Raw genomic sequence first — 27,813 nt, 5'->3', positions numbered from 1 at the left:
ACTGTATTATTCTTGGCTGTGTCTCCATTTTCATAATCCTGAGCTTTCAAGGCCTTGCTGCCTAATTTCCATTCGGGCACTCATAAGCAGGTGTGAGTCCCTGCTATGAAAACATGCAATTGAAATTGAGTTAGTTTTTGTTGAGAATGAAAAGAAATAAATGTACAGAGGAGAATCTCCATTACATTGGTGTTCTAATGAAAACAGTGGGAAGAAATCCCCACATGGGCTGATCAGTTCTGTTGAATCAATATCATTTGGTCCGAGATCACTTTTCTTTCTGGTGGTTTTCTGGAGGGTAAATTGTCCAGGTAACAGAAAAAGAAAAACAAGGAGTGCAGTCTGTGCGCAATTTGGCAAACGATCCATCAGGCCAACAAACTGAGAGCCATCATTGAGGAATGATTTGGCTTTGTGGAGATCTCCTTCCACTACCGCCCTCCAGCTTCATTAGTGTGTGGATATATTGGCATCATTTCTCCCTCCCCCTGAAACACTAAGTTCAACACTTCTCAGGGAAGAAAAGACGTGATTACAACAACTAACACTCAAACCTCCACTGTAGTTACACTGAACACGTGACTAGTCACTATGACTTATGGAAAATGTCTTCTTCACTTCTGTTAACAGGAAGGTTCCCACTGCACACTCCCACCCCTCTAATGTGGGAGGGGATTCCCCAGTGGGATGGTGAGTGGCTAGCATCTGCTTAAGTCATCGTTGAGTGCTTTCCCACATGTTCATCTTGCGGTACACCACGACCTCTCAAGCTTCACTTACTGTCACTGTCTAACTAGCCAGAGGAGAGAAGCCAAAGAGCTGACACTCTGTTTTAAAACATGTAGACTCCTTATCTATAGTTAAATCCAGTAGGCACTGGAAACATTTGGTTGATGTTTGCGTTAAAATGCTGAAATTACCTGCATATAGCCCAGGTCCCAACTGATGATAGACCCCCCCCCAACTGTTGGTTGGAAAAGTAGGACATTGTGTAGATTATAGCTAATCGGTTAATTTTGAAAAAAAAAAATAATTGTAGATTATTCAATAATGAACATAAACCTTAGGTGAAGTTCTACTTGGTTAACCTACGACTTAAAGGTCAAAATTTGTGTCTAAGGCATTCTACCTTGCTTTACTTCATACAGAAAAAAGCCAAACTGCCATCTGTGACATGCCACATTACTGGTCACTCTGGTTTCTGCAGACACACACACGCTCATACTGAGGTCACTCTGTAATACCCGTGGACAAAGCATTGGGAAACCTCTGACAACATGTAAACACCCACCATCATAGAAGTCATCAGTGGCACTTATTCAGCAGACCAGCAAATAAGCAGCTAGGTAAACCGCTGCAGACTCGCCAGCACACGGAGTAGCAACTACTGCACCACAAAGTAGCCACCCAGTGTACATTCAGACTACAGTCTCCACCATAGCCACAGACTGAGAGCACTCACAGACATCAGGCTGTTGTCCAACTAGACCAGCAGTGATGTCATTTATACGCAGCCATGAGCCAACATTTTCCAGGGTCTTATTCATTCATGAAGTTACCCTACAATTATTTGTTTAGATGCTAAATGGTTGAAGAGAAAAGCCATTCACAGGGCTCTCTGATCCTGGAGCCAGTATATCACTCTCATCTTTCTCACAAAGTTAAAAAAAATTAATGAATATCAGGAAGCGGGCAAACTTTGATGTTGGATAAGACCCAGCTGCACTGAAAAAGGTCATTGATCTGATTACTTTAGAACAGGGGGGAAATAAGGGACATGCTGTCCTTGGGATCAAACTGCAATGCAATTAGACATGATTTGGCTAAATGCATCTTAGGCTGATTCTAGCTGGTGAGAAAATATACAGTCAGTCATTGTTCTACTCCCTGCACCCTACTGTGATGTACTATAACAGAGGATGTTTGCATTCACTGTAGCCTTAGGTTGGCAAAAATACAGTTATTTCATCTCTCTCTCTTTACTCTTTATGTCGGACTCGAGAGCATCCGTACTATTCAAACAGTGCTTATGAGAGTTGTAAGCTTTTGGCCAGAATGAAGAGGCTAAACCACTGAAGAGATATCAACAGGGTCATGTCAGACTGAGTTTGAGACTTACATGTCTACTATAACACAGTGCCTGTGTAACAAAGCGCTGCTTGATATTTATAAGACGTTGCATTAGAATAAAATAGAAAGTGTAACTGACCAACGTAGTTTTTAGTTTTGGTTTTCTATCATAAGTCTCTTTGTAGGTGAAGCCCCAAATTACTGAAAAGCTGTTAAAAGAAACACCACATCTGCTTATTAAATGAAAAATATGTAGACTTTAAGATCTGGTCTTAAAACACTTAATGCCATTTGTGAACCCAGCTCAAGTGAAACCAAAATAAAAATCAATCCATTTAGAAGCAGACTGGTTTGGAATTTGTTTAACAAATACCAGCACAGTCTCCGGTCTTGATGTGGTCAGACCTCCATGGGAAACGGTAACAGTTTGCACATTACGCTGCATCACTGGGGTATCACCATTTCTTTCCAACCTCTACTTAAACTTATTTATAGCCTCAACAACCCATTTATCAAATTAACTACCAAGGGTCTGAAAAAATACAGAACTTAATTGCAAATCACAAAAAAGGGCCAAAGACCACTAGGACAGCAGACTGACACTGTGGATAGGGAACTTTTGACAGGTAACATGATATGACTACAGAGCATTGGCTGTTCTTCACATTGAAAAGCAATTTGGCCCAGGCAAATGAGGCATGGAAGTCTCACAAAGAAACATGAAAGCATCTGAAAACAATATATAAAAAAAATATGTTCTATGTAAAAAGATCTGAACATGATCATCAGGGTTCTCATTCAATCTTATTCAAGCAAAACTAAAAAAGTAACCAAATGGTGTTCACAGTGCGACTCTCTGTAAAAATCGTTCATCTCATTTACCTTGTGGAAGCTCCCATGGAAAACCCGCTTCGTTGCCTCCTCATTAAATATGGCTCTCTGGATCTCTCCTCTGGCGTCCCTGTTGTAGAAAGTGATTGTTTTGCTGGAAGCTGAAAAGAGAGGAGTCTTTGATGAATCCCTTACTGTGTGTTACAATGCGGTGGCACGCAAAGCACAGACAAGACTATAAGTAACACATGGCTGCAGAGAGAGAAGAGGAATAAAGTTGAGGCTAGGAGGAATTCGGTCCATGTTGGTAATTATTTGCATGTAGTTACCACATGTGTAAGTACATATTTGTAAAAGACACTTAAAAAGCTTAAAAATTTGGGCTTTTTAATAATAGGGGAACAAACAAGAAAAAGAAAGCTGCCTTATTTGTACTGCCTATAAAACGTCCAAAAATCGGTGAACTTCACCTAAACAGCGTACAGCTGCATGTACGTTGGGTCAGCTACAGCAGCTTCCCCCTCTAGCTGGGCTCAAAAACATGATGAGATACTTACGGTTAATGGTGACCCCAACCTCGGGGTTGTTGTTTTTGTCTGCGATCTGCCAGATATCAAAAGGCTCAGAGGTCGTGTCGGGCAGGAGGCGGAAGAGCAGGATAATGGTATAAGATGGGGGAAGACCCTCTGGATGGATCTCCCTGTTGGTGTGAAATATTGGTTGTGATGAGTCAGAGCTGTGCATTCTTCACAGCACCATTCAAGAAAGTCACATGTTTGAAATGAAGAAAAACAGATTAAAAAAAGGTCTGCAATGAGTCAGCATCCAGAGTGACACACAGGCTGTAGAACCTGTGAATGATTGCCAGTTATCCCTCTGGCCTTGTAGAAATAGTCCACATATTGGAAGTATTTTCTGTCCCCTCTGCTTTGCAAGTGTTTCCATTTGTGCACATTTAGTCAACTGCTGCCCCCGTGCACACAAATTACGTATCATTATATTCATATTAACAAAGTATGCAAAAGAGGATTGGATATTCCAACAGTTAGCCAGTGGGGCCTGATAAAGAGACAAATCTCTTGACCCAGGGGTGATTTGTTTGCTCTGAGCATGACACAGGTGGGAGGAGGGCCTGATCCATTCTATGACCACATTTTTTAGCTCCCAGCACCTCATAATCATCAAGCTGTAACAACAAAAAGCTATGGGCTTAGGGCCAAAGGGCACGAGGGAAACCCTGATGGCTATAGAGACTATTGAACATCATTATGAATAATGACTGGGCTGGGCAGGATTACAGTGCACAGGAGATAAAAACCAATAGGCTGGGAACAGGCATAGTGTGAAATTCTCACTCTGTTTTTGTCAGTATCTGCCCTCAGGTCTTACTTGGTGGGCTGGTTGAGGAAGGAATCCTTATGCAGCCTGTAGGCAATGTAGCTGTTGAAGGAGCCTGGCTCCATAGACACACCATTCATGCCTGCAAATGTCCGGTCCGTGACATTGAAAGCCTCCAGCATCCTGAAGCCTGGAAGGAATAAAAAAAACTTGAGCCATCTTGCAAGCATAGGAACCCTGTATAGAATAATATAACTGTTCATCAATACTTTTGTACTTTAGTATGCTCACCAGGTGTGGTGAATCCATTGATGTAGATCAAAGGGCAAGCTAAAACATGACAAGAAATTATTAAGAGTTGGAAAAACAGATTAGAGTTTAAAGAATCGTCTGTCTAAACATTTTGTTTGGCCACAGTCCACGTTACTGTACCACAAAAATACTCAAATATAATTGACGAGTTTCAATCACGTTAGGAATCTCAGCCTTACTGGAAGTGGCTGTTTCACAGATAAAGGTGATCAGGTTGTCCTGGATCTTGGCAAAAGCATCATAGTCGTCCACCACAAATACATGTCTTTCACTGGGCTTGCTGCCAATATTTCTCAACTCTGTCATGTCGACATCGGCGACTCCAACCACGAACACACTGTAGCCTGTGGAGGCAGACACAACCGTTGTTAAACCTCCACTAACCACGGGCAGTTTCTTCACTGTAGGGAAGTGTTTATTAAATCAGCCACAAACAGTTGCTCTTTCAGGATTATATTCGTGCAATATAATTGTGTTCAAACCAAAAACCGCACAAACCAGCATGCTGAAGTTTTTCTGCATTCTTCTTCACGTCATCCTGGGAGCGTCCATCCGTGACCACCACCAGCACCTTTGGGACATTTCTCCTCATGCCACTGTCTGACGTGAACACCTTCTCATAGACGTGCTTCAGAGCAATGCCTAGGACAAGAGTGGAGGGAGTCATGGGAAAAAAAGATGAGAGAGCTGTTTCCTGGAAATGTACTGCCACAGAAATGGCACTGAGTCTGAAGCATTGGGCATCTTTGCATACCTGTCTTGGTATTTCCACCTCTATAGCGGACAGTCTGCAAAGCTGACAACACGATGCCCTTGTCATGGTAGGTGTTCAGTTTGAACTCAGTCTTGGCATCATCACTGTACTGCACCATCGAAACCTATTTTAAAAAGAAAACAATATAACAGTGATTGAAGGTATTAAAAACACAAATGCAAATTTCAGCAACACCTATGATCCATTCTTTTCAAGCAAACTGGAAGGAGATTTATGCAGACCTGCATGCCTTTAGGGCTGATGACATCAAAGGCTCCAGTCATGCTTGTGACAAACTGGATGACCTTGTTGAAGCTCTCGTCTCCAATACTCCAGGAACCATCGATGAGGAAGACCAGGTCTGCCTTGGCACCTTTGCACACTGTGATACACATGCAATTGTATTCATGTAAATAATAATTTCAGCTAAATGATTACAATTATTATTTCTTAGCACAAAGAGTTCTGCTCACCCTCTAGTGCAGGGGGGACAGTCGCAGGAGCAGGAGGGGTCGGCGGCTCAGTTGGCACCTCTGTGGGTTTGACTACTGCAATACAAATGCACAAAGTTGAAATTGACACACTTAATGGTGGCCAGTAACATTAGTATTCTGCTGCCAAAGGAAATATAATCTTACATGTCCTCTCCTTGACGCTCACTCCAGGTCCCTCCAGGTTGGGGGTTTGGGTGTAGACAGTAGCGTTGTAGAGAGTGTCAGGGGTCAAGCCATCAAAGCAGTAGTTGCTCTCTGAGCCTCTGATGGTGATCTCCTGAGCTCCCATCTTGGAGGCTAAAGAAAAGGAAACAGAGGAAAGCCATATTAGACAGGCTTCTCTTGCAGTAGATCTGTAGATTTAGATGTGTAATTTAATTATTCTTTATAACTGAGAAAAACACTCACTGTCAAATGGAGCCACTTTCAGTCTGTAGGAGGTAGCTGCTCTATGAGGTGCCCAACGGAGGCAGAAAGAGTCATAACCGACATTGTAGGTGGTCAGGTCCGTCACATTCAGGTACACTAAAGGGAGGCAAGCAAGTGTGGCATTGGTAAATATTTCTCTGGCTTTTTAAAAACCTGCAGCTTTTAATATGTACCACTAAACACTGGAATCATCCGTTTAGTTTCAGGCCCTTTTGGATGTTGGATGTTGGATGGATGGAACAGGTTGTCGCTTTATCCACTTACATGTGGTGCCTTCACCAATCAGAGGTTCACTGAAACCAGTGTTGTACTGTGCCAGCACCTTCAGGTCGTAGGTGGTTCCAGGTCTCAGATTATGCAGCTGATAGGTAGTCACGTCTCCAACAAACACCTCTAAGGACTCATCAGAGCCTGAAAGCAGACATTATTATTCTCAGTATGGCTGTAAGAAATGCAATGTCCTGTGTAGTAAGAGATTGCAAAGCATTTTCTCCTAAAATGATTTACTTTATCCACGTAAAAAACATCACCCATACCCTCAGGCTGGTAGATAAGCTTGTACCCATTCACCCTGGAGGGGGCAGGGTCCCAGGACACCCTGAAGCGGGTGTACCACTCGTCAGAAACACGGAGATTCCTGGGGCCGAGCATACCCACTGAAAAAGACAGTACAGTAAACAAAGGCTTCAGGTCATTGCACATGGACTCAGATACTTTGGATTTCAGTCAACTCCTTGTTAGTGAGCTGTCAGCGGGATAATTACTATATTAAAACCTATTACGTCCATTGAATTATGGGTAACATATCACAATGTGCAATCAAGGGAATGATAAATTCAACCACATTACTGCAATTATGAAAAAAAGAAAAAGAACAAAAGTGCCTCAGGGAGCACAGTGTTATTGCGATATTTAATAGGATGTCTTTTGTTTTGAGACACAATTTGGCAAGACGCTGGACCACTCTGCAAGAGTTCTCCCTTACTGGAGTACAGCCAGCACATAATTCTCTGGCCTTTTGGCTTTGAATGGAAAGTCAAGAATTTCACTTATTCCATTTTCGCCCCAATGATTCAGGATCCTAATCAATGGATCTATTCTATTCAGATGTTCTGCCAGTGAGTGCATGTGTGCATGCATCAGTGAGACTGATTCGCATAGACAGCAGCACGGTAATGCACCTCGTTGAACACTCAGAACAGTTTGTACCTGTGCGTCCATTCCCTTCCAGCTCTCCTCCTGGTCCGTCAGCATAAATTGCAGTCACTTTGATATTATAAGGCGTGTCGGGATCCAGGTTCGGCAGGATCACATTGTTTCTGTTTCCTGGGACTGTGGTCTATGAGAGGAAAGGGAAAGCAGGCATATCAGGGGCATTGTAGATTAATAAAAATTAGTTCACCGCTCAGCACTTTAGTCAAAAATTTAAAGGAATTAAGTGAATTAAACTTCAATATGCAGAAGTATACACAGTCTTACATATTCCTCAATGGGATCTCCGATGGTCGGTGCATAGGTAATTTGGTACTGCATGACAGGACCTTCAGCGTGTTCCCAGCTCACAGAGAGAGTGGTGGTGGTGGGGTCGTACACACGCATGTTTCTTGGGCCACTACGGGGCACTGAGCATGGAAAAATTAGGAGAAAAGTTAATATTTAATCACTGAAGCAGTTATATTAGATCTACATGAACATTCTGAGGATCACATAAAGTATAGAGGCTGTTGGTGGATTGTTTTTTTTCTCAGGGATGGTCTTTAATAAAACAAGCCCACATTCTTACATGTTTTCCCAGCATCACTGATACTGGGGCCCTCTCCATCGCTGTACAGGGCAACTACTCCAACGTTGTACTCAGTGTCTGGGAGCAGCTGCTGCAACAAGGCGGTGGTGGTGGTCCCTGGTACCACAACCTGTGCAAAAACACCAAACATGTCAGGCATCCACATGGTGGACTTTCAGTCAGACTTTCATGACACTTTCAGCTAATAAAAACAGACAAACACGATGAAATTTGGAGGGGTGCACACATGACAAAGATCCCTCAGCAAATATATACTCAAGGAAAGCCTTTTGCCCTCTGAGCTGACAGCTGCTCATGTTGTACGCGGCCTCCAATACCTCCCTTTTACTGAACATCATCGTGCCTGTCAACACTAAGTGAAAGAGAGCACCAAATATTCCTTTGATGTTTGGTGATGGCGGTGGTGGTAGAAGTAGGTCAGGTTTAGTGATTCACAGCTGGCCCTGCTGTTCAACACAGCCTGAAAGTTTAGAAAAATGACTGCTTCCGCTGTACTTAGTTAGGACAGAGTAAGGTCAAAGGGCTCTGGCCTGCTGATAACCTCTTGGGGGAGGGACAAATACTTGAGTTGGAGGTTTCAACAGAAAGGAACTCCTTTGCAATGGAGGAGGGTTGAGTGTGAGAGACTGCACCACATGTGAACACTTCACCCAAAGTTGAGTAAGAAAATCAGCTTACTACAATATCAGTCTTTGTGTATCCTGTAGATTTGCAGTCTGCCCCAGTCCCTCATGATCAAAAACCTGTTGAACCTAACGATGACACTGGCAAAGCCGGTTCATCCTAAAAATTTCCATTTGGCGTTAAATTAGATGGTTCAAACTGAGAAGCATGTTGCCACTGACGTACATCATCCATGACTCCGGCCACGGAAAAGGCTCAAACTTGCCATAAATGTGCTCACAAATGGGGATAAAGTGCACCTTTCTGTCAATAAAATGGAATACCCCTCACTCATCAAAGAACATGTCATTAGAGTCCTAATGGTGCAGCCCTTCTGGCAGATGCCGAGGAAAGCTAATGGTGCGATGTTAAGTTAACACTTCAAAAGATATTTGTGGATTCTTTATCCCAGAAATTCTTTGCACATGAAGATGTGGGTGCCAGATGCCACATATTGGATTCAAGAATTCCGGCTTTAATGAACAAGTCTTGCTTTAAAACTTACGTTGTTTGCTAAAGAATAGAGCTCTGCTGGCAGTAGCTGCACCATTTGGTGAACAGACTAATGAGTTGCTTTTCAAAGTTCAGGATGAGGCTCTTTTATTCTTAATGACACACAGTTTACTGTAAATTAGTTACTGCTTGAGGAACATATGCTCACACCTCCAATCTGGGGTTCTCTAAGTCACTTCCTTCTTAACTTGCCAGTGTTTGTGTGTTTGATTAAATGAAATAGATATTTTCTTGTGTTGTAATGAATAAATAATGTTTTTAAATCTGGGTTATCTACTGTGCATGTGTTTTTCTTTGTACCCAAATATGCAAAGCTACATTTCTCCCCAGACAGTGAATGGAAACTCACCGACTCAGAGGGCCTGGTGCCAGTCAGAGGTGAATAAACAACCCGATACTGCTGGACTGGGCCTGTGGCAGGCTCCCACTGAACGTTCAGAGTGTTGGTAGAGGGGTTGAAGACCCTGATGTTCCTGACCGGGCTACGCTCCACTGCAAAGAATGTTGGGTAGGTTGAGGGTAAGGCAAAAGACATAAAAGGTTAGTGTGAGGGTCAGGGTGAGGTAGAGCAAAAAGAAGAGGGTACAAAGTTGTGAGAAGTGGTTGATGAGAGGATCATAGGACAGAGGAGAGGGTGATGACAGGAGGAGGTTAAAGGTTGGCAACATAAGTTGTTTGTACAGAGTGGGTTTGACAGGCAGAGGGAATGGATGAGATAAGACATGAGACTAAAACAGATTGTGTAGGTCAGGTACTTGTAAATTGAGAGGGGCACTTACAAAACTAACAATTACACTGATAGTTCACATTCACTTTTAAAGCTTTTGTGAACTTAAATCCCTCTTATTGAGTTACAATGCACTTATTCTTACTTGTGTTTCTGTGCTGTTTACATATTTCTATGTTTCCATGTTTTTTAAACATGCAGCTTCTAAGCAGGTACATACAAGTGTCTACATGTCACCTTTGTGAATCTCCTGCCATTCATCGTTTTAGCTGTCAAAACATGTTCTAGGCTAGTTTTGCAGGCAGCTAGAGTGGCCCAATGGCTACATGAGAATGCTTCATTAAAATGGGAAAAATACACCCCAGGATCCTCAAAGGGGATGAGTTAAAGACATTATTTAACAATACTGCTATCAACAGGATGCTTCCTGTCAGTGCCCTGAAAGTTAATGGAAAGGATATACAAGACATACGTGGAACCTTGTGTGAAGCTTGCTTTCTAAAGAACCAAAGCAGATGTTTGGAAGCTTTGTGCTGCTTCCTATTATAACCCCATAAATGGAGGGAAGAATAACAGAGTGGGCAAGAGCCTGTGAGCAAGCTTCCGTACTTTTAAAAGTTCACAGACTGAAGCCTGTGGCCCAGGAAGCTGCTTTGAATTTGATGGCACAATTAACAGTCTGTTACTGATGCTAGTCAAGTGGTGAGGAGAGAGCTTTCCTTTGAATGTATAAGATGAGAATAAACTGAAGCAGTGTATTCTCCACAAAAGTTACAAAGTGTGTGGTAGAAAGTTCTGCAGCAGTACGGTCTGATATGCTGCGTATACTGAAGAGTACATGAGTTTTGGTTAGCTTGTCCTAGTAATAAAAGCCACTAAACACGACGGACGATTGCTACAGGAGGGAAAATGGGGGTAACGGTAGCAGGAATGGAGCATGACCTTAGCCAAGTGAGCTGGGAGCCATAAAACATATAATGTTCTCTATTCATCTCCAAACCCCTCTTCCATTTCTTTTTCCCGAAGGAAAGCCAATTACTCAATATACCCCCCCCAGCCCCACTATTATCCTGACCACCACCCTCCATTCCAACCTATAAATGGACAATATTACGGTAAAGAGAGAGGAGACACCATTATCATGCTGCCAAGCCATAGGAATTCCTTCCTACGCAATCACCCCGCAAAATGTTGACTCACATGCAGCAGAGGGAGGTGGTTCAAAATTTTGTGGGAAAAAAATGAAAAGTCGCTGTTCTTCAACGTAGTTCAGACCTAGCTGCCTGAGCTTAATACTGTTATTGCATGTTTTGTCCGATGTTACATTTTATTTTTAAAACGTGGCTTTTGTGTGAATCCAGGACATTTGTTCAGTCTGGCCTGGATCACAGACTTTAAACAGTCTTGGATGTTAAATGAAAAAAGTCAGATATGACTGAGTGCTTTACTGAAGACCTCTGACATACAACAAGAGTAAGCCAAACACTAAGGCCAATAAGTTCACGATGGACAGGCATGAATGAATTCCCGACTTGGTGGGGAAAAAACAAAAAAACAGAAAAGCACTGCCTTCTCAGAGGTTTTCTTCTGCGCTATGAGCTATACTAAAGTCTAATATCTGTCTTTCACCGCTATATCTGGATGGATGACCATTGCGGGTTGTCACCTCTTCCAGTGACTATATGCACACAATGCTTACATGTTTTGCCATTCTCGGACATGCGCTGTCCTTCTCCGGCAGAGTAGACAGGAACCACAGTGACAGTGTAGACAGTATCAGACTGCAGGTTCTTCAGCACGGTGCTGTAGGTGCTGCCAGAGACCTGGACCTAAATGGAAGCACCACAAGACATTTATCAGCCTTGTTATTTCATCTCATAGTCGTATCGACAGTGTAGAGTTATCCTCCTCTTTACCATGTCCTCTTGTCCTCCAGCTGCAGGAACATAGAAGATCCTGTACTGACGCACATTTCCCTCAGCAGGCTCCCAGTGGACATTCAGGGTGCTGGTGGTGGGGTCAGTAACCCGCAGGTTCCTAACACCACCCAAAGGCTCTGCCGTGAGATGAAGATATGATATACTTAATACACGTCGATAATATAATAATATATTAACATTATGACATTATTACATTTTGTTTTCCAGCTCCAATACTAAATGACTGGACAGTACACACTAAAACTGTAAAAAGTGACTGTCTTTTTTTATAGCTCATTGTCGCTTGAGGAGTTAAAGACAACTTACTGGTCTTTCCAACGCCGTTAAGTTCTCTGCTGACTCCTTGGGGATAAACAGCCACCACGGCGATGGAGTATTCTGTGTCAGGTGTCAGCTTAGGAAGCAGGACAGTATTCTTCTTCCCTCCAACCTGGGTCTATTTGGTGAACAATAAATAAATTAAGTTTTACTTTGATCCAGTCACTGATGCTACCAAATGCACGTGAACCTTATTTTGCCTGCTCTAGTTATACAAGTTTACAATTTACTTGATTAAAAGTTCATTTATCTATTAATTTTATTTGAAAGCTTTTGTATTCCCCTCATCAAATGGGAAAATATCTTACTTACTTTCAAAACAGCTATTTGTAACTCCAGTAACTGCTCATGGAAAAAGTGTTTAATCTGTTTTTCATGTTTTTCATGGAAAGAGTTGAACAACTCTCCATGGATGTCTTAAATTGATGTCAATAACCTGATGGAAAGAATTCTACCTGAAAAATACAAGAACATATCAGAGGAGGAGTTCTGATTGTTTTTGGATATGGTTGGTGGAGAGTGCACTGGCCAAGATAAATCTCCATGCTGATGGCTGAAACAGTTGGATAAGTTGTCGTAACAGTCAAGACTGGTGATGAATTTTATTCATTGTTTCTGGCTTATGCTATAAGGTCTAGGATATATAAATGTAATTGAACTCTGAAAGTTTGTTTGCATGTAGATTTTGCATGAAAATGATAATATTTTTGACCTTTGTAGATTTGTTTGATCATCTCAAAAGCTTTCTTAATCATTTGGCAGTTTTATTTTCTTGTACACGAATAAAAAAAATGTGTCAGGCATTTGCAAAAACAGACAATATGATACAAAATACCCTGGACAAGTCATTGTTGTTGAAATCCTGGCAGATTTGGCTAACATTTGTTTGTTAACTACCAGTTTTCCATCAGCATTTCAATGTAATATCACCCAAGCAATCAGTGCAACTACATTTCATCAAGGCCTTCCTTCTTTAATAGGAAACCGATGGTCACATATGACCGCCACGACGCGAGCTGTGTCTTGTAAAAAACTGCTGAAGGGTTAAATTATACCATAAGAAAACCGGCCTAAATCTTTAGCTGTCTTCTGTCCTGTGACCAATGTTGGATAAAATAGCTCGTTTCAGAACAAGAACAACTTTTGCAGCACTGATGTTTGAAATGAATGTTTGTGGAGCTCTTATATTATCAGGCATCATAATATGCCATGTGAACCTTTTACGACATTTGAATTGCATCTCTGTTAAGGAACACCACACATCTCATAAATGCCAAGCAGTCAGGAGGAATTTATTTTCACTTAAAATGGTTGGCCCATGTAGCATTGATTAAAGATGTTTTACAGATTATTAGTGTGATTATATGTCTTTAATCTTGTGTGCATAAGCATTGCTTAACATTCGCCTGTCTTGTCGCTTTCTTGCTTGAGGAAGTAATGAGAAATGTCTGACTGCAAATTGAAACCAAATATTCAACTGTAATCCAAAACGTTTTATGCATTCATTGAAGCAGCCAGAAGTGCATGGCTAGCAAGTAACAGTCAGCAGTGTCAAAAATTGTTTAGAAAAACTAGGAAGGCTTTTGTCCACAATACAGCTGAAGCCAAACGACAGATAAAGCGATCTGACTGAGAATAAAATAAAATAATGGCAGATGCTTAGCTATACACATCTTATGGCCTAGTGGAAAAGCTGCTCTGTAGGAGGAAACAGACTCATAAGTTACGATATTTTCTCTGGCCAAGTCATGCTCAGCTGAAGCAAAGATGAAGGCAGAAGAAGAGTATGGGCGGCTGTTAACAGTGTGCTTTGAACCAACCTGAATTCCATCCACAGACAATTAAATTTAGCTTTTAACTTGTGTTGCATGCATTCACAGGCGTCTGTGTGTTGACTTACAGTCTGGCTCCTGCCTCCAGATGTGGGGACGTAGGTGATCTTGTAGTTCTGGACACGACCTGGAGCTAGATTCCACCTGGCATTCAGACTAGTGGTGGTTTCGTTGAACACAACCAGGTTTGTGGGAGGTGCATTAGGTGCTGGAAAACGTACGACACATGAATCACAACTACAACAATGCCAAAATGTTTAACTGTCATATATGGCGAAGGCTCTCTCCATGGATTTCCTTTAAAATATCTTTTAAAGACACGGTCCTTGGTCAGCCCATGATAACATCAATCCTTCTTTACTCACTTGTCATCAAAAAAGAATTTCCTTTTGCATCTGTACTTAATGGTACAACGAAGCAGGTGTACCCATTTGTATTAAGGACCGTCACTTTAAAGAAGAAAAGACACCTTTGGGGATTTGTCTTTTCTAAAGCAGGGGTGGATTCTCTTAAACAATCATGGGTTGATGGAAAGATGACACTGAATGGACTGATAAATGCATGGATGAATGCAATGAATGGATGGATGGATGAACAGATGATGATGGATCATGGAATGGGCTTCAAAAACAGAGATTAAAATCCCTGTTTTGTAGGGCATGCATTATTCAACTTCACCCATTTCATTTGATCGAGTAGGGGCATACTCATGAACAGCCCTGGGATGGATGGCATAGACAACAGGACACGCAGATGGGAACAGACAAACACACAATAAAACCACATATGTGAGCTTGTAGCATCATTGGAGCCATGGATGGGTTAAGGGCTTTGCTTGATGATGAAATGATGGTGGCCCAATGAACAGGGACAGGGATTTAATGACAATTACGAATGAAACATGCTCTCATTAACTGACAGAAAAGGCATCCTTTTGCTTTACCACAAATATACTTACCACGTCTAGATTCACCCCTGGACACTATAGAAGCAGAAATGGAAAGGCATAATGGGCATACCCTTAACTGAACATTTCACTCAGCATATTTCCACAAGATAAAATCAAAAGCTCAAACATCGGCCTCGTCTTCAGTTGAGATCCAATACAAATTCCGTCAAGCAACTGAGTAAAATTGTCTTAAGTAACATGATTGATGAATTGTCGTCATCACAGAGCAGCAGGAATGTGTGACTCTTACACGTCCTCTCAGTGCCCATCAGATCCTCGCTCTCTGATTCATCTGGATAGATAGCAGTGACTGAAACATCATAGGGCGTGTCTGGCTCCAGATTTTCCAGGACGTGGGTTGTGTCATCGTTGTTCAAAATCGCCTGATGGGAAAAACACAAACACAACATGAGGAAAGGTGCTTGACCAAAATTCTTGCCAATAAAAACGAAGACAAGGAAGGCTAGCTCCATTTTAAGTGATTATAATTGGACTTGTGCAGGAGTCTGTTTTTTAGATGTTCCAACTGTCACCAGTGGAGGTTTTCACAGTAATGGGCTTTCAGTCAAATTCCAATACCTGTGATTTATTTATTAGAAATGTAAACTTCCAGGACAGCTGGTTTTTATCTTACATATTGGAAGTTCGACTCTCCCTTCTTAGTCCAGCCTATGCGGTACAGAGCGACATCTGGGGCTCCATGTTCCCAAGTGGCTCTGAAGCTGGTCTGGGTAACTTCTGAGAACCGCAGGTTCTTCGGAGCAGGAACCACATCTACAGAGCAGAGAGAAAGATGTTATTGTAAATGAGTATATTAGCAAGATTATATCATCATCATAATAATAATTTCCATTCCTACCAGTGATTGCTGATCCTAACATCGTCTGCCCTGGTCCCTCGTCATAGATTGGAGTAACAGCTAAAGCATACTCGGTCTGTGAGATCAGGTTGTCCAGTTCTCTGGTGGTAACTCTTCCTCCCACTTCCAGCTGAAGAGCGATGAAATACACTTGTTAAATATCATCACGTCAAATTAATAAAACAAATTCATTCATTCATTCATCTGCTGCTTATCCGTTTCTGGGTCGTGGGGTGGTGGAGCCAATCCCAGCTCACCCTGGACAGGTCACCAGTCCATCACAGGGCCAACACACAGAGACAGACTGAGACCAACAACCACTCACACTCAGACCTACGGACAATTTAAAGTCACCAGTTAACATGCCTTTTAACGGTGGGAGGAAACCGGAGTACCTGAGGAAACCCACACAGGCACGGGGAGAACATGCAAACACCCCACAGAAAGGCCCCAGGCCGGGAACCAAACCTGCAAACCTTCTTGTTGTGGGGCAACAGCGCTAACCACTAACCATAAAACAAATTGCATTTGCAAATTCAATTTGAAAGTGTTAAGAACTTGTTTTCTCTGAAGACAAATTTTGCCAGGTCTTGCAGAAATTGTGTTCTCAGCATGTGTTTCCAGGTCCACTGGGAACAGCGGTAATACGAGCCTCACAACACCATTTGGAAATTTGAATAGAAGATATAAAACTGTGGTTATTTCTAGTGTAAATGATAACAAATAAGGCAACCACAAGCTGTAACATTTGACCAAACACCTGGAATACTTAAAAAAATACTGCACTGGTTTTATTGTTCTTATTTCCATTAACTTTTCATAGCCAAATCTTGAGAAACTGATATAAGGGGATTTATTCTTAGTATCTATTAACAGCTGCTGCGTATTTGTCTGATCTTCCACATTTTCATTTGAGTTGCAAGTAAAAACAGACACTTTATTTGTCTCCCAGGACTATAAAACCCTGCAAAAAGCTTCACCTGGAGGGAGTATGTCCTATAGTCTGTATTCTAAGTGGCAAACTGTCACTTAATGGTCTCTCTCGCCTAATAATAAGGTTAGACATGACATTCTGCTACTTTCTGGGCAACAGGCCCTTCCTTCCTACTTCTGACAATCACATCCTCAACCCATGAGTCACTTTCACATGTGTGTTTCCACCTCAGCGGCTCTGAGGATCACCTCCACCTGATTTATGGCTTAGGAAATAGCAAATGGCACACCAGAGTTCACTGCTGAAGCCCAAGAACTCCCAAAAGGGGACATGCAAGTATTAAGTGTTCATTCACTCTCTACCACCATAACTGCCCTTTAACCCCCAGAAACCCATGTTCTGATAGTTTCATAATCTTTTAACCAGAATCCAGAGAATTCCCTGGTGTGCAACCAACCAGCTGCAGTCTCCATTACTTGGTCAGGATCAGACAGAAAACCTCTATATAAATTCATCACAATCAAACCTAATACCTCAGTAATCTCAATGCAAGTTATGTTGGAAGGAGCAGGAAGAAAATAAATCATGAAAACATGGACTTCTTATATATATATATATATATATATATATATATATATATATATATATATATACACACACACACACACACACACACACACACACACACACACACACACACACACACTCTAATGAAACACACCTCCTTAGCTTCTCCATCCTCAGGCTTGTAGGTTATAAGGTACTTGCGAACATCACCAGGAGCAGCATCCCAGATAAGCCTCATGGTGCTATGGGTGACATCACGGACCCTCAGTTCACCTGCAGGTGGCTGGGGTACTGAAAGAGAAGCAGGGGGATAAAATGATCGTTATCCAGGGTCATTCAGTCCGCACAAGCCCTATGATCAGTGTGGTTTTATATGTGGTTTTATAGATACTAAATAGGGCTATTAAATCTTTGCTATTTAAAAGAGCACCCATAAAACAACAATTAACACGATCTTAAAAGAAACAAAGAAAGAAATCATGTCATTTGAGTCTGAATTTGCATCTAATAAAGATTTACTGTAACAGATTTTTCTGTATCCACATATGGTTTTACTAACAAGACCAAGATATTTAAGTGCACCTCTCCAACAGCCCCATTCGTCTGTGTTTCCAGCAAAGGAACATGCCACATTTAGCAAGCAAGAATTAGCACAACAGTGCCAATCGAAAATGAGCGATCAAAGACCCTTCAGCCTATTTTATTTAGGTTTTTTGCATTCCCGTCAGAAATGTCCACCATGCATTGCTCCCCAGTGTCTTTAAATAAACAAAAGAGGTGTGGCGGTTTACACCCCTGAAAGAGAAGACATACATGTAGTCTCGGTTCCAGTGAGAGGCTCGCTGTTGTCCTCTCCCACCACAGAGTAGACGTTGACCTGGTACTGTGTCAGAGGGTTGAGTTTCCGGAGGACCACTGTGTTTTCAGTGCCGTCCACAAACACCTAATAACAGAGATAATAGTTAGAGGATTGACACTAATGTAATAATCTGCCGGATTCCTGTATAATGTCCTGAACACAAGCCTTCATTCCAGATTAAAACATGTCAGCTAAAATCTGAATGTCCGCATTACATTTCTCAAAATAAACAAGGGTGTTTTTATTGAGGGGACCGTAATCAAATTAGGATCAAAACAATCAAAAGCTCTATTTACTGCACAGACATTATTTGAAGCGTTCCAATTTCGACCAGAAAAACCTCTGACAGCTTTTTACTGGGCTGAAACTCAACATGTGCTTCAATTACAGATCCGTAAACAATAATGTAACCTTGCTCCAATGCATTTGCCATTAAACAAAAGCATGGGAACTGCTGGACAAAAACAAACATCTCGTGCATGTAATTCAATTCAGACAAAAAAAATGCATCTAGTCTGCTCATTGTAGAGCCAAGACCCAGCTGGGTAATAAAGCCTTCACTCATGATGTCACAATTTGCTTTCCAATCATCTCACAGGATGATAATCTTTCCCAGGAGCTAGAAATAGACACTTGGGTTGGAGTTACCCATTAACCCGTATCCACTTAATACCCCCACAGGGACACATGCCAGACTCACTGCTGTGTCTGATTGAATTAATAGCAGCCAGGACTGTTTTTGTGTTCTAGGACTTTATGGCAAGATATACCTGCATTGGGCTTCCTGACATAGTCATGTACTCCACGCGGTACCGGTCCACTGAGTCTTCTGGATGGACCCAGGTGGCTCTGAAGGACTCGTGCGTCACGTCTGATGTTACCAGATTAGTGGGAGCATCCGGTGCACCTCCTGTTTAGGTGTAGGCATTGAAAAATAGAAACTGTAAATGAGGCCAACTCAATGAACATTATACATCGTCATAGCAAATGTGAAAGATCGTCTCCTACAGCAGCTACACATTCTGCTGTGGTTGCTTCCTTTGCTGAACGCTCTGATGTTGATTTCTACCTACCTGGGCCTTTGACACTATTACACAGGTTTTCAGTAAGACTGTCCACAATGTCCAACAGAAAGGAGAAGTCAGCAACGTTGTACATGTGAATACTGTCCGGATCAGTGGCAATGGACCTCAACTCATTCTCATCAGCATTCTTCACACCTAAAAAACAAGAATTAGGTCAACAGCTATTGGTAATTTGACACATATAGGAGTAATACTTCACACAATGTCTCCTATATGTGTCAAATGTGCAAGTCAAAAAAAAAAAAAAAATTCCTTACCAATGGCATATAACTCAATGCCATCATCACGAAGGCTCTGAGAGCTGATAATGACATCATCCTGGGATTTTCCATCAGTGATCAACACGCCAATCTTTCGAGCCTTAGGTCGCATCCCAACATTCTCTTTGAAATTGTTCTGGAGGATGTAGTGCAAAGCCAGACCTGCAAAGAAGACAAGATGCATTCATCATCATGATTGCAACTTCAGCTCATTCATGAGGAAAAACACAAATGGACAAATTGGAAGTACCAGTCAAGGTGTTTCCGCCTTTGTAGGGCAGGTTAGCCACAGCCTCGAGGAGTGAGTCCCGAGTTTTATGAGCATTCAAGTGCCATTCAGTCTTGGGGTCTCCACTGTACTGAGCAAGACCTGTAAGTACCAAACGGGTTAGGCCCACCCAATAAAGCAATTATTCCCAATATTTAGTTGACCAGTAAACCCACCAATTTGGACCCGTTCAGGGCCAATGTCAAAGACTCCCACCATACGAGCAATGAAGCCACGAATGGTTTTGAAGTTGATACGTCCAATACTCCATGAACCGTCCACCAGCAATACAATGTCAGCCTGTGCGGTGGTCTTACACGTCACATCTGAGAGGGCAGAAGTTTATGTGTCATAAATCCATGAAGGAGACCGCTTCAAATGAGATGTAGTTCAGCTGTCATGTTCACAAAATGGTGTGCTCTGAGTTATAATGATGTATACGGTGTTCAAAGAAATGTAAGAGGGAAAGGAAAGAGGGGGAAAAAAGTTCATCACATAGCATTTCATTTTTAAAGAAGGACATGTAAGCAATTTCCAAAATGCTAATCAGGCATCTCCACAATCAGCAAATCATCACGTGCACTTTTCTTTTTGGGGGACGTTTTATCAGAAAACATTGATTTTCCAGCTGTTATAATTATTATCTTCTTGTTATGTAGGCAGGTTGAGACAGCATTTCTCTCAGTAGTTCTTTCTGTATCCACGAGTCAGTCCCAGGGGGCGTATGAGGAGAATACACCGGGTAACAGCCTTTGGCATATCAGAAGGCTCCACTGCAGAGATTACTGAGCACAGAGGTAGTATTCACATCCTGTTTTCCATTCAGCTGTGTGATGACAAGGAAAGCATCTGATCCTTGGCACCTAAAAGAAGGCTGCAGGTGTGCAACAGGGATAGGCAGATGCTGCACTAACTGCCCCTGTCTGCAATTGAAAACAGGTTATATATTTGATTTACAGATAAATGTGTTCACACACAACACATCAAACCCAAAGCCCAGTGACAGACAGAAAAACTGCACAACTACTATATCTCCAACAGGTAACACACGGGGGGATTTGTCACTATATTTCTGTACCCACATACCTTTTATAAACAGGAACCCCCCGCCAATACAATTTTCCTTCTTCTCACAAGCGCTTACTGTCTGCCTCGCTCACTCTGACTCAAAAGGTAGTAAAATGTTTTATAACCGCAAACAGATTATACCCGTATGGCTTGAGTTTAGCCTGGCTGTACTCGGACTGGAAATACAAAGCGGAAACACAAAGTGACACAGTGAAGAAAGTTAGAAAAGGGCAGACAGATGGAATTTCCATTGGCGTTGTTATTTTGTGAGACAATTAGCTTAGAGGAAAGGCATTTAAAGCGACTCTTCAGCTTTTATGGGGCACGGCTTTAGAGTGTGTTTCCCTTCACAAAGTTTGAAAATGTGACACAAACTCCAGTGTTTGACTGTCGTTGCACAGACACATAGCACACTGGAGACCCTGTCTGAGAGGTGATGAAAGGCATAGTAATAGCATGACTAAAATACATCGTGTTCAAGTTGGTTTTACCCCACAAAATGCTTTCTCTGTTATTCCTTTGATAAGAAATATAATAGAATGTTTGACCATTTTACCTAGTGGTTCAATAGGTGGAGACTCAGGCTCATCAGTGAGAGTGGTTTTCTCCTCTCCAGCCAATGGCATACTCTCTCCACCATCAAACATACCAAACACATTCACGCTATAGTTGGTACCAGCTCTGTTGACAAAAAGGAAAAACACGTTTGGCATGATATGCTGGAAAATAAACTCTTTAAAGTTTGTGTGACATTGAGAATGAAAATGAGAAATGGGTCTGTAGACACACCTGAGCTCCTCCAGGACCACAGTATTGTCATAGGGGCCAACCAGAAGTTCCCTAAGGTCAATTTCATCCTCTTTAGGGTGGAAAGTGACTTTGTAGCCTTTAACAGGACCAGGAGCATGTGTCCAGGTCACACGGAAGCTGGTCTTGGTAGGCTCTGAAGTTTGGAGGTCCCTTGGACTTTTGTAAGGTGTCACTGGACAAAAGAAAATCATGGTGTAAATTGGCTAAATCCAGAATACAAAACAAAACCTGTCAGGACACTGGAACGAAAAAGAATATTAAAAATATTATGAGTTGTGCATGTTTGAATTTCTAAGCTGAAATGAATCAGCAGACAGTGGTATGGTATGGTGAAGGATTGACTGACGTACGTGTTGTTCCTTCCCCTTGTCTTGATTTGCCTTCCCCAGACCGGTACACTGGCACAACGGTGATGTCGTAGGTGGTGAGGGGAGTAAGGCGTCTCAGCACGGTGGTGGTAGTGCCTCCGGGCACCTTGGCCGCTAACTGGCGTCCTCCAGTCCGGGGCTTGTATGTGACACGATAGTTCAGCACATTTCCAGGTGCTGCTTTCCATGTCACCTTCATGCTCTTCTCTGTCTCCTCAGAGACAACAATTGCTCTGTCAGCAGCTGAGACTGTGAGGAGGTAAAAAAGGAATAAAGGTAAAAGGAGGAGAAATGATGAATAAATGGTCTGAGGGAATACTTTGGGGCTTGTTCAGACGTGAATCTGTACTAAATGTGTGCAGAGCCGCCTATGTTTCCACAATGCCTTTGGAAATATAAGCAGCATGGCTTTCCTGCTGGTAAGTAAACTAAACAGAGATACGCTTGGCTACTTCATAATCTTTCATCGGGATAACTGCACAGTTTCCATATGTGTGTGTGAATACGAAACCACCCAAATATCTTTGATTTTCACAAGAATACACTGAAAAGGCCCAGATCTTCATGATTGATTGCATTTAGTTGGTAGGTTTGGGAGAGAGGCTTAGAATATGAGCTAGATTTCATTTTTCCATTTAAGTCTCCATTGAGTGTTTCTTATTTTTTAGAACAGGAAGGGCAAGCCTCAATTGTCAGAGGCCTAAAAACAAGCTGAGGAAAATATTCATTTTATTAATGGAAAAAAACAGCACATCCAAGCTTGCCGTGTGTGGCTCAGCCCATAGAGACCGCTGCTTTGAGTAGAGAAGAGGGAGCGACAGATACCAGCCGCAGCGTGAAGCAGCGTGGCCATTCAAGCCTACCAAGCCATTATGTGATTGTGTTTGGTTTGTCGGCCACTTCTCTTACTTGCCAGAATCAACTTTAAAGATGGGTGGAAATATTTTTCCCTGACTACACTGATTTCACTAACCGGTGGACAAACTCTCTCAAATGTGCAGGTTTCCACTTGATGTGCCTTTGCCATCCAAACGTGAGTGTAGTCTGACAAGGGAGAGAGGCCTTTGCTACAGCTGTCCTGCATGTTGCATCCCTTGAAAATACAGTCCAGGTGCACTGGATGTTATATCATTTCGTACATCTATACAGTACACCTGCACAGTCTTACGCATGTGCACAGAGTTTTGAGGTCTCAGGTGAATGCCAATAACCATTACCTTATCGCATGGCTCCACAGAATGAACAGAAAATATGCGTCACTGCCAGATCCCTATTTCTGCATAAAACCAAGAAATAAGAACTACTCTGTATTTCGTGGATCATTATTGAACCTGTGTCTTTGGCCCAGATTTCTCAGCAATGCTGTTCAAACAAAAATTTAAGGCTTCACAAGTGATTATGTCAAGAAAGAGTAGGCTTGCAGTTCTTGACTTTAAAACAATCACCATGACAAAGTGAAAAACTGTTGATCTGTCCCTTTGTGGTCATAGAGCTATAATGGCTTTTATGATCACAGAGTTAAAGCCCTACTTCACACTAATAAAAATTAAGTGTAGAGGAGGGAAAGAAAAGAGTAGTACCATTCAAAAGAGGCAAAGAAAGAGAAAGAAACAAAAAAGTGAGGCATTGGAGGACTAAGTTTCTAGTGAAGGATTTAAAGCAGCTAAAGTTACTTACTGTCTGTGGTTTCTTCTCCATCCAGTGGCTGGCCTTCTCCATGGCCATAGCCAGCAAACACAGAGACCTGGTAGCGTGTCTCTGGGGTGAGACCATCCAGCACTGTGGTGGTGGTGTCTCCTGGTATTGTCTTTTCCCCGGTCTCTTCAGTAAACAGAGACTTCCACCTGATCCGGTACTGGCGAACCCTACCGGGAGCTGCGGTCCAAGAGGCAGCAAAACTGGTGTCAGTGACGTCACTGGTCACCAAGTCCCTGGGTGAACCGAGCTCTGCGGAAAAATGGGAAGGACAAACATTAGTGCTAAGAAGCCAATGTTAGTTCTAAGTTATGTAAATGGCTCAGCTGCTGCCAGCTCAGCGATGGCTTTGTCCAGGTGGTGTTGATTTTTAATGCAGATATTATGGAGGCTTGAGGAAGTGAGGGAGACACAAAATGGACAACGCATACAACCCCCGTGAGAAACCACCGACAATCATTAATCTGTCTCCGCTTTAACCCAGTGGGATAGGCTTGAACAACCTGATTTTCTCCCTTTCTTAATCAGAGGCTGCTGGAAAAATCTCTGCAAAACTAATCACAAATCACATTGCCTTGGTGCCTCTCCTGGCAACACTTTAATTTTCCATCGAAACAGAGGAAAGTAGATCTACAGAAGTGTGTTTGCTACAGCTGCAGATGTTATGCGCTCCCTCTCTTTCCTCCACTGACTTTCCCAGAGAGACCATCATTAGAAGAGGCAAGTGTAGGAATAGAGGGAATTTTTCAGTGGTGCTTTTGTGATGAGGGGCCAGCGTACGCCTGTCTCAGAGCGGATGCCCACAATGAGATGGCCTCTCAACACTCCAGTCTGGCTGCCTTATAGAGGATCCACCACAGGAGGAGAAGCTGCCGTGCTTAGCTTCCCATAAAACCTCTGAGATCATAATCCTTACTCAAGCCCCCAAACCCACTACATGCCAGCACCTAATGACGATATAATCACAGAGCAGAGCAGACTAGAGTTTCTGGGTGGTCTCTTTTAACCTTTATTCATCAAACCTAACTAGACGAAGTTGAATGAAAAAGCCTATCGCAAAGAATGAGATGGAGCGCAAAACTGCCACAGCCTCCAATGCAAAGCAATTTAGTAATCTTATGAGAATTTGGACCACAAAAAGCTGTCACCCTATGAGGCCCGGCGTCAGTCCATAACAAATGAATTGGACGCTGATCTGAACAGAAATAACAGCAACCATGTCTGCCAAGCAAAGTGATCTGCACCTTGAGAGCAAACATATGAAGAGTAATGACCACCACCACTTATGAATGCCGAGTTCCAGATTTTGGAGGGCCATGAAAACAGTGAGGATCACCGAGAAATGCCCAAATTGTTCCATCAAAACGGTAATCTTTGCCAGCAACAAAGGAAGAACTTGACAGACTTTTACAGCTGTGTGTGCGGTGAAGCAATAAGAAACACAAGGAAATGAGTTCTGAGGATAGTGGCTCGCTTCTCTCCAACGCTTACAGAAAAGCTAAAGAGAAAGTCTCCCTCCAAGAAACAAAGCGCACATACATAAAACAAATGATACACTGACCTGTAATAGGTGCATTCAGCAAAATGTTCATGTTTTAATTGTAGGTCATTAAATCACATTTTGCTCACACCACATAAGATAGCTTGCAACACAACTTGGCTCACACAGTGATTGAACCTACAACTTTGGGGTCCCTAGCACCACACTGTAACCAACTGAGCTATCCGGCCATGGCATGCATGGGAGTGCATGCACTGAGAAAAGACTAAAAATACTATCCCTCCACCAGAGCCACTTAACCACCTCAAATCCCCACCCCACCCACGCCACCTTCATACTGCATTCCACTCTTCAAGGAAAAGGCTAGTCTCAAATTAAGGCCATTGGCAAGCCCAGATTACAAATTCACATAAAAACCTCACCCATGTCTCTACAAAGCCACATATGACACAAATGAAAATCATCTCGAGAGATTTGCTTTGGGGCAGAGATTGTAGGGGCATGTCTTCACATCTGCAGCCAAATATGGCTAAAGCTTGAACATATAAACTGCACTTGTGGAAAAAAATCATCACTGCCAGCAGGAAGGGAAAATTTAGCCCATCAGTACTATTTCACATGGTTTTATATACATTTTTGATCAAATTAGGTAATGAACAGCAGTTATTTCTATCTCAGCTTGAAAAAGATGACAGACACTGAGTTAAAACACCCAACTGAGCCTCTACTAATTCTGGTCAAACTTCTTCAAAATCATTACAGGAAATACGTTGATCATTCAAACTGCCATCTCAGCACTGGCCCCCCAACTAAAAACATCTGTCACTGTATTGTTGTTGGTTGACCGGGAAGCCCTCAATACCAAGGTAGCCTGTCTCTGACCTTTCACCTCAAAAGACCTTCAGAGTGGTCAACGAAGACAGTGTGGCAGTACCACAGATTCGAGCACTCCCCAAAAGTTCCCAAAGTTTAAGGAAGAAATTAAACCAAGATGTCATGGTTTCACCTGATGTCGTGCTGCACGGCAAGTTAAAGATATAAAATAAATCTGTAGCACATGTGCCGTACCATTAAGGTAATTAGTGACTGCTAGTTTAGGAGAAGAGTACTCTGGCTGCTTTAGTGTTTGAACATATGAACTCTCAGTTCTGGGCTGAGTGTTTTATGAACTGGGCCACCCTGGGGTATCCTGGTTCACATTTTCCACAACTCCTTTTTTCTACTTGTCCTCGTCCTTTCTCTGCCTCTGTCTGTCCTTTGTCCCACTCTGGAGGAAGATGAACAGACAGTTCTCCGTACCAGAAAGACAGCTGGCACAGCTCCCAAGCCCCTCTAAAGTCACACCTTACACATGTTGCATAAAGAACTCCCTCTTCTTAAGTAAATAATTTTGCCATGTTTGTGTTTAATATCCACAGTTGGGAAATTCATCAAAACATTCGCTTCGACACCTTCTCTGTCCTTCTGAGTCATTTCAGGATGTTATAATTTTGTCCTACTCAACGCTCCTGTATTGGCGACCATCCACTGTGAGCCACAAGGGATGGCTTTGTGTGAGCCACTCTCTTCCAGTTCTCGCCTACATGGTCTTCACAGAGAGGGTCACTCAAAACAAGTGGCACCCAGGACAATGAGATCACTGTTGAAGTATGCTGACGTCATGACAGCTTGATAGAATTGGCTTCACAAAGTGCCTTGTCATGGAGCTCTTTCCTGTGGGGGTGTGCGGCTGATGACAACAAAGATTGACAACACAGTGGAAACTAACTCTATAATCAAAACAAAGCCCTTTGGTCAATGTGGGAACAGATGGGAAAAAAGCGGAAAACAGCTAAGAAAAAAGGCTTTCATTCAAATCTGCCAAATTCTTGCACTCAACAAAAAATAAACAAAGCCACCAAAAAAAAATCCACAGTTTCAGTTGTAAATTCAAAATTGATGAAAATATGTTTGAGAACACAATATTAGCCAAAGTCCTCAGGTTACTGGGGTCTGTGATAAATATTCCTGTTGAACCGTAACACACCCGGCACCAGGGAGCTCCGCAGTGCCAGGAGTGTAAGAACACAGCATTTAGGAACAACAACTCCACTCTTCCTATTGTCGAGAACAGAAAGGCTAGGATGTGTCTGTGGGTTAAAAAAAAATGCTTTCACAAAGGAGTTCAGTTCAGGTTGAGCCAAGTATGGATACAATTAAAGACTTGTACTGCACTTCAATAAATGTCTGATTTTTTAGACAACGAAAACTAAAATAAAAAATGGACAGTTGGTACATATTCCTCCATCCCTCCCCCTTTGTGTGACACAAAACAATTCCTGTTCCCAGTCAGTGAAAAATCAGGAGAGGACTTCACCCCTGGTCATCCACCACCCCTTCCCCACCATGTGTCCCTTTTATTGTCTATAATCTGTTATCAATGTCATCGCCTTTGTCTCATGTTAACTGCAGGTGGAATAATTCAGTATCTGGTATTTGTTTTAAATATTCCCCATATGTCTTGTAAACCCATAAGTCATACCTCTCTGACAAACCAGGAGGTAGAGGTATTACTGGGCAAGTATA

General features: G+C 42.3%; 1 protein-coding gene across 3 annotated transcripts in view; it reads right to left on the bottom strand.

Moving 5' to 3' along the window:
* col12a1a (collagen, type XII, alpha 1a) overlaps window positions 1-27,813 on the bottom strand; it is a 50,519-nt gene that overhangs the window by 10,405 nt on the left and 12,301 nt on the right. For 2 of the 3 annotated variants that reach the window (XM_029493073.1, XM_029493075.1), the window contains exons 14-49: window positions 23,730-23,999; window positions 22,035-22,301; window positions 21,664-21,856; window positions 21,431-21,555; window positions 19,983-20,132; window positions 19,789-19,908; window positions 19,536-19,700; window positions 19,267-19,413; window positions 18,964-19,103; window positions 18,148-18,277; window positions 17,489-17,625; window positions 15,834-15,963; window positions 15,609-15,748; window positions 15,225-15,357; window positions 14,984-15,007; window positions 14,094-14,233; window positions 12,182-12,311; window positions 11,852-11,991; window positions 11,635-11,764; window positions 9,558-9,700; window positions 8,012-8,141; window positions 7,708-7,850; window positions 7,438-7,567; window positions 6,765-6,884; window positions 6,493-6,639; window positions 6,208-6,324; window positions 5,944-6,096; window positions 5,779-5,853; window positions 5,548-5,687; window positions 5,306-5,429; window positions 5,050-5,193; window positions 4,731-4,895; window positions 4,531-4,569; window positions 4,291-4,429; window positions 3,459-3,601; window positions 2,953-3,062 (exon numbers count right to left, since the gene is read on the bottom strand). In XM_029493073.1, coding sequence (XP_029348933.1) covers window positions 2,953-3,062; window positions 3,459-3,601; window positions 4,291-4,429; window positions 4,531-4,569; window positions 4,731-4,895; window positions 5,050-5,193; window positions 5,306-5,429; window positions 5,548-5,687; window positions 5,779-5,853; window positions 5,944-6,096; window positions 6,208-6,324; window positions 6,493-6,639; window positions 6,765-6,884; window positions 7,438-7,567; window positions 7,708-7,850; window positions 8,012-8,141; window positions 9,558-9,700; window positions 11,635-11,764; window positions 11,852-11,991; window positions 12,182-12,311; window positions 14,094-14,233; window positions 14,984-15,007; window positions 15,225-15,357; window positions 15,609-15,748; window positions 15,834-15,963; window positions 17,489-17,625; window positions 18,148-18,277; window positions 18,964-19,103; window positions 19,267-19,413; window positions 19,536-19,700; window positions 19,789-19,908; window positions 19,983-20,132; window positions 21,431-21,555; window positions 21,664-21,856; window positions 22,035-22,301; window positions 23,730-23,999 — 4,973 coding nt within the window. The remainder of the gene's footprint in view (window positions 1-2,952; window positions 3,063-3,458; window positions 3,602-4,290; window positions 4,430-4,530; window positions 4,570-4,730; window positions 4,896-5,049; window positions 5,194-5,305; window positions 5,430-5,547; window positions 5,688-5,778; window positions 5,854-5,943; window positions 6,097-6,207; window positions 6,325-6,492; window positions 6,640-6,764; window positions 6,885-7,437; window positions 7,568-7,707; window positions 7,851-8,011; window positions 8,142-9,557; window positions 9,701-11,634; window positions 11,765-11,851; window positions 11,992-12,181; window positions 12,312-14,093; window positions 14,234-14,983; window positions 15,008-15,224; window positions 15,358-15,608; window positions 15,749-15,833; window positions 15,964-17,488; window positions 17,626-18,147; window positions 18,278-18,963; window positions 19,104-19,266; window positions 19,414-19,535; window positions 19,701-19,788; window positions 19,909-19,982; window positions 20,133-21,430; window positions 21,556-21,663; window positions 21,857-22,034; window positions 22,302-23,729; window positions 24,000-27,813) is intronic. The other variant, XM_029493074.1, reaches the window with a different exon arrangement.

This window comes from Echeneis naucrates, chromosome 22 (genome assembly GCF_900963305.1).
Source record: "Echeneis naucrates chromosome 22, fEcheNa1.1, whole genome shotgun sequence".
NCBI lineage: Eukaryota > Metazoa > Chordata > Actinopteri > Carangiformes > Echeneidae > Echeneis > Echeneis naucrates.
This window is presented reverse-complemented; position numbering and strand designations above follow the sequence as displayed.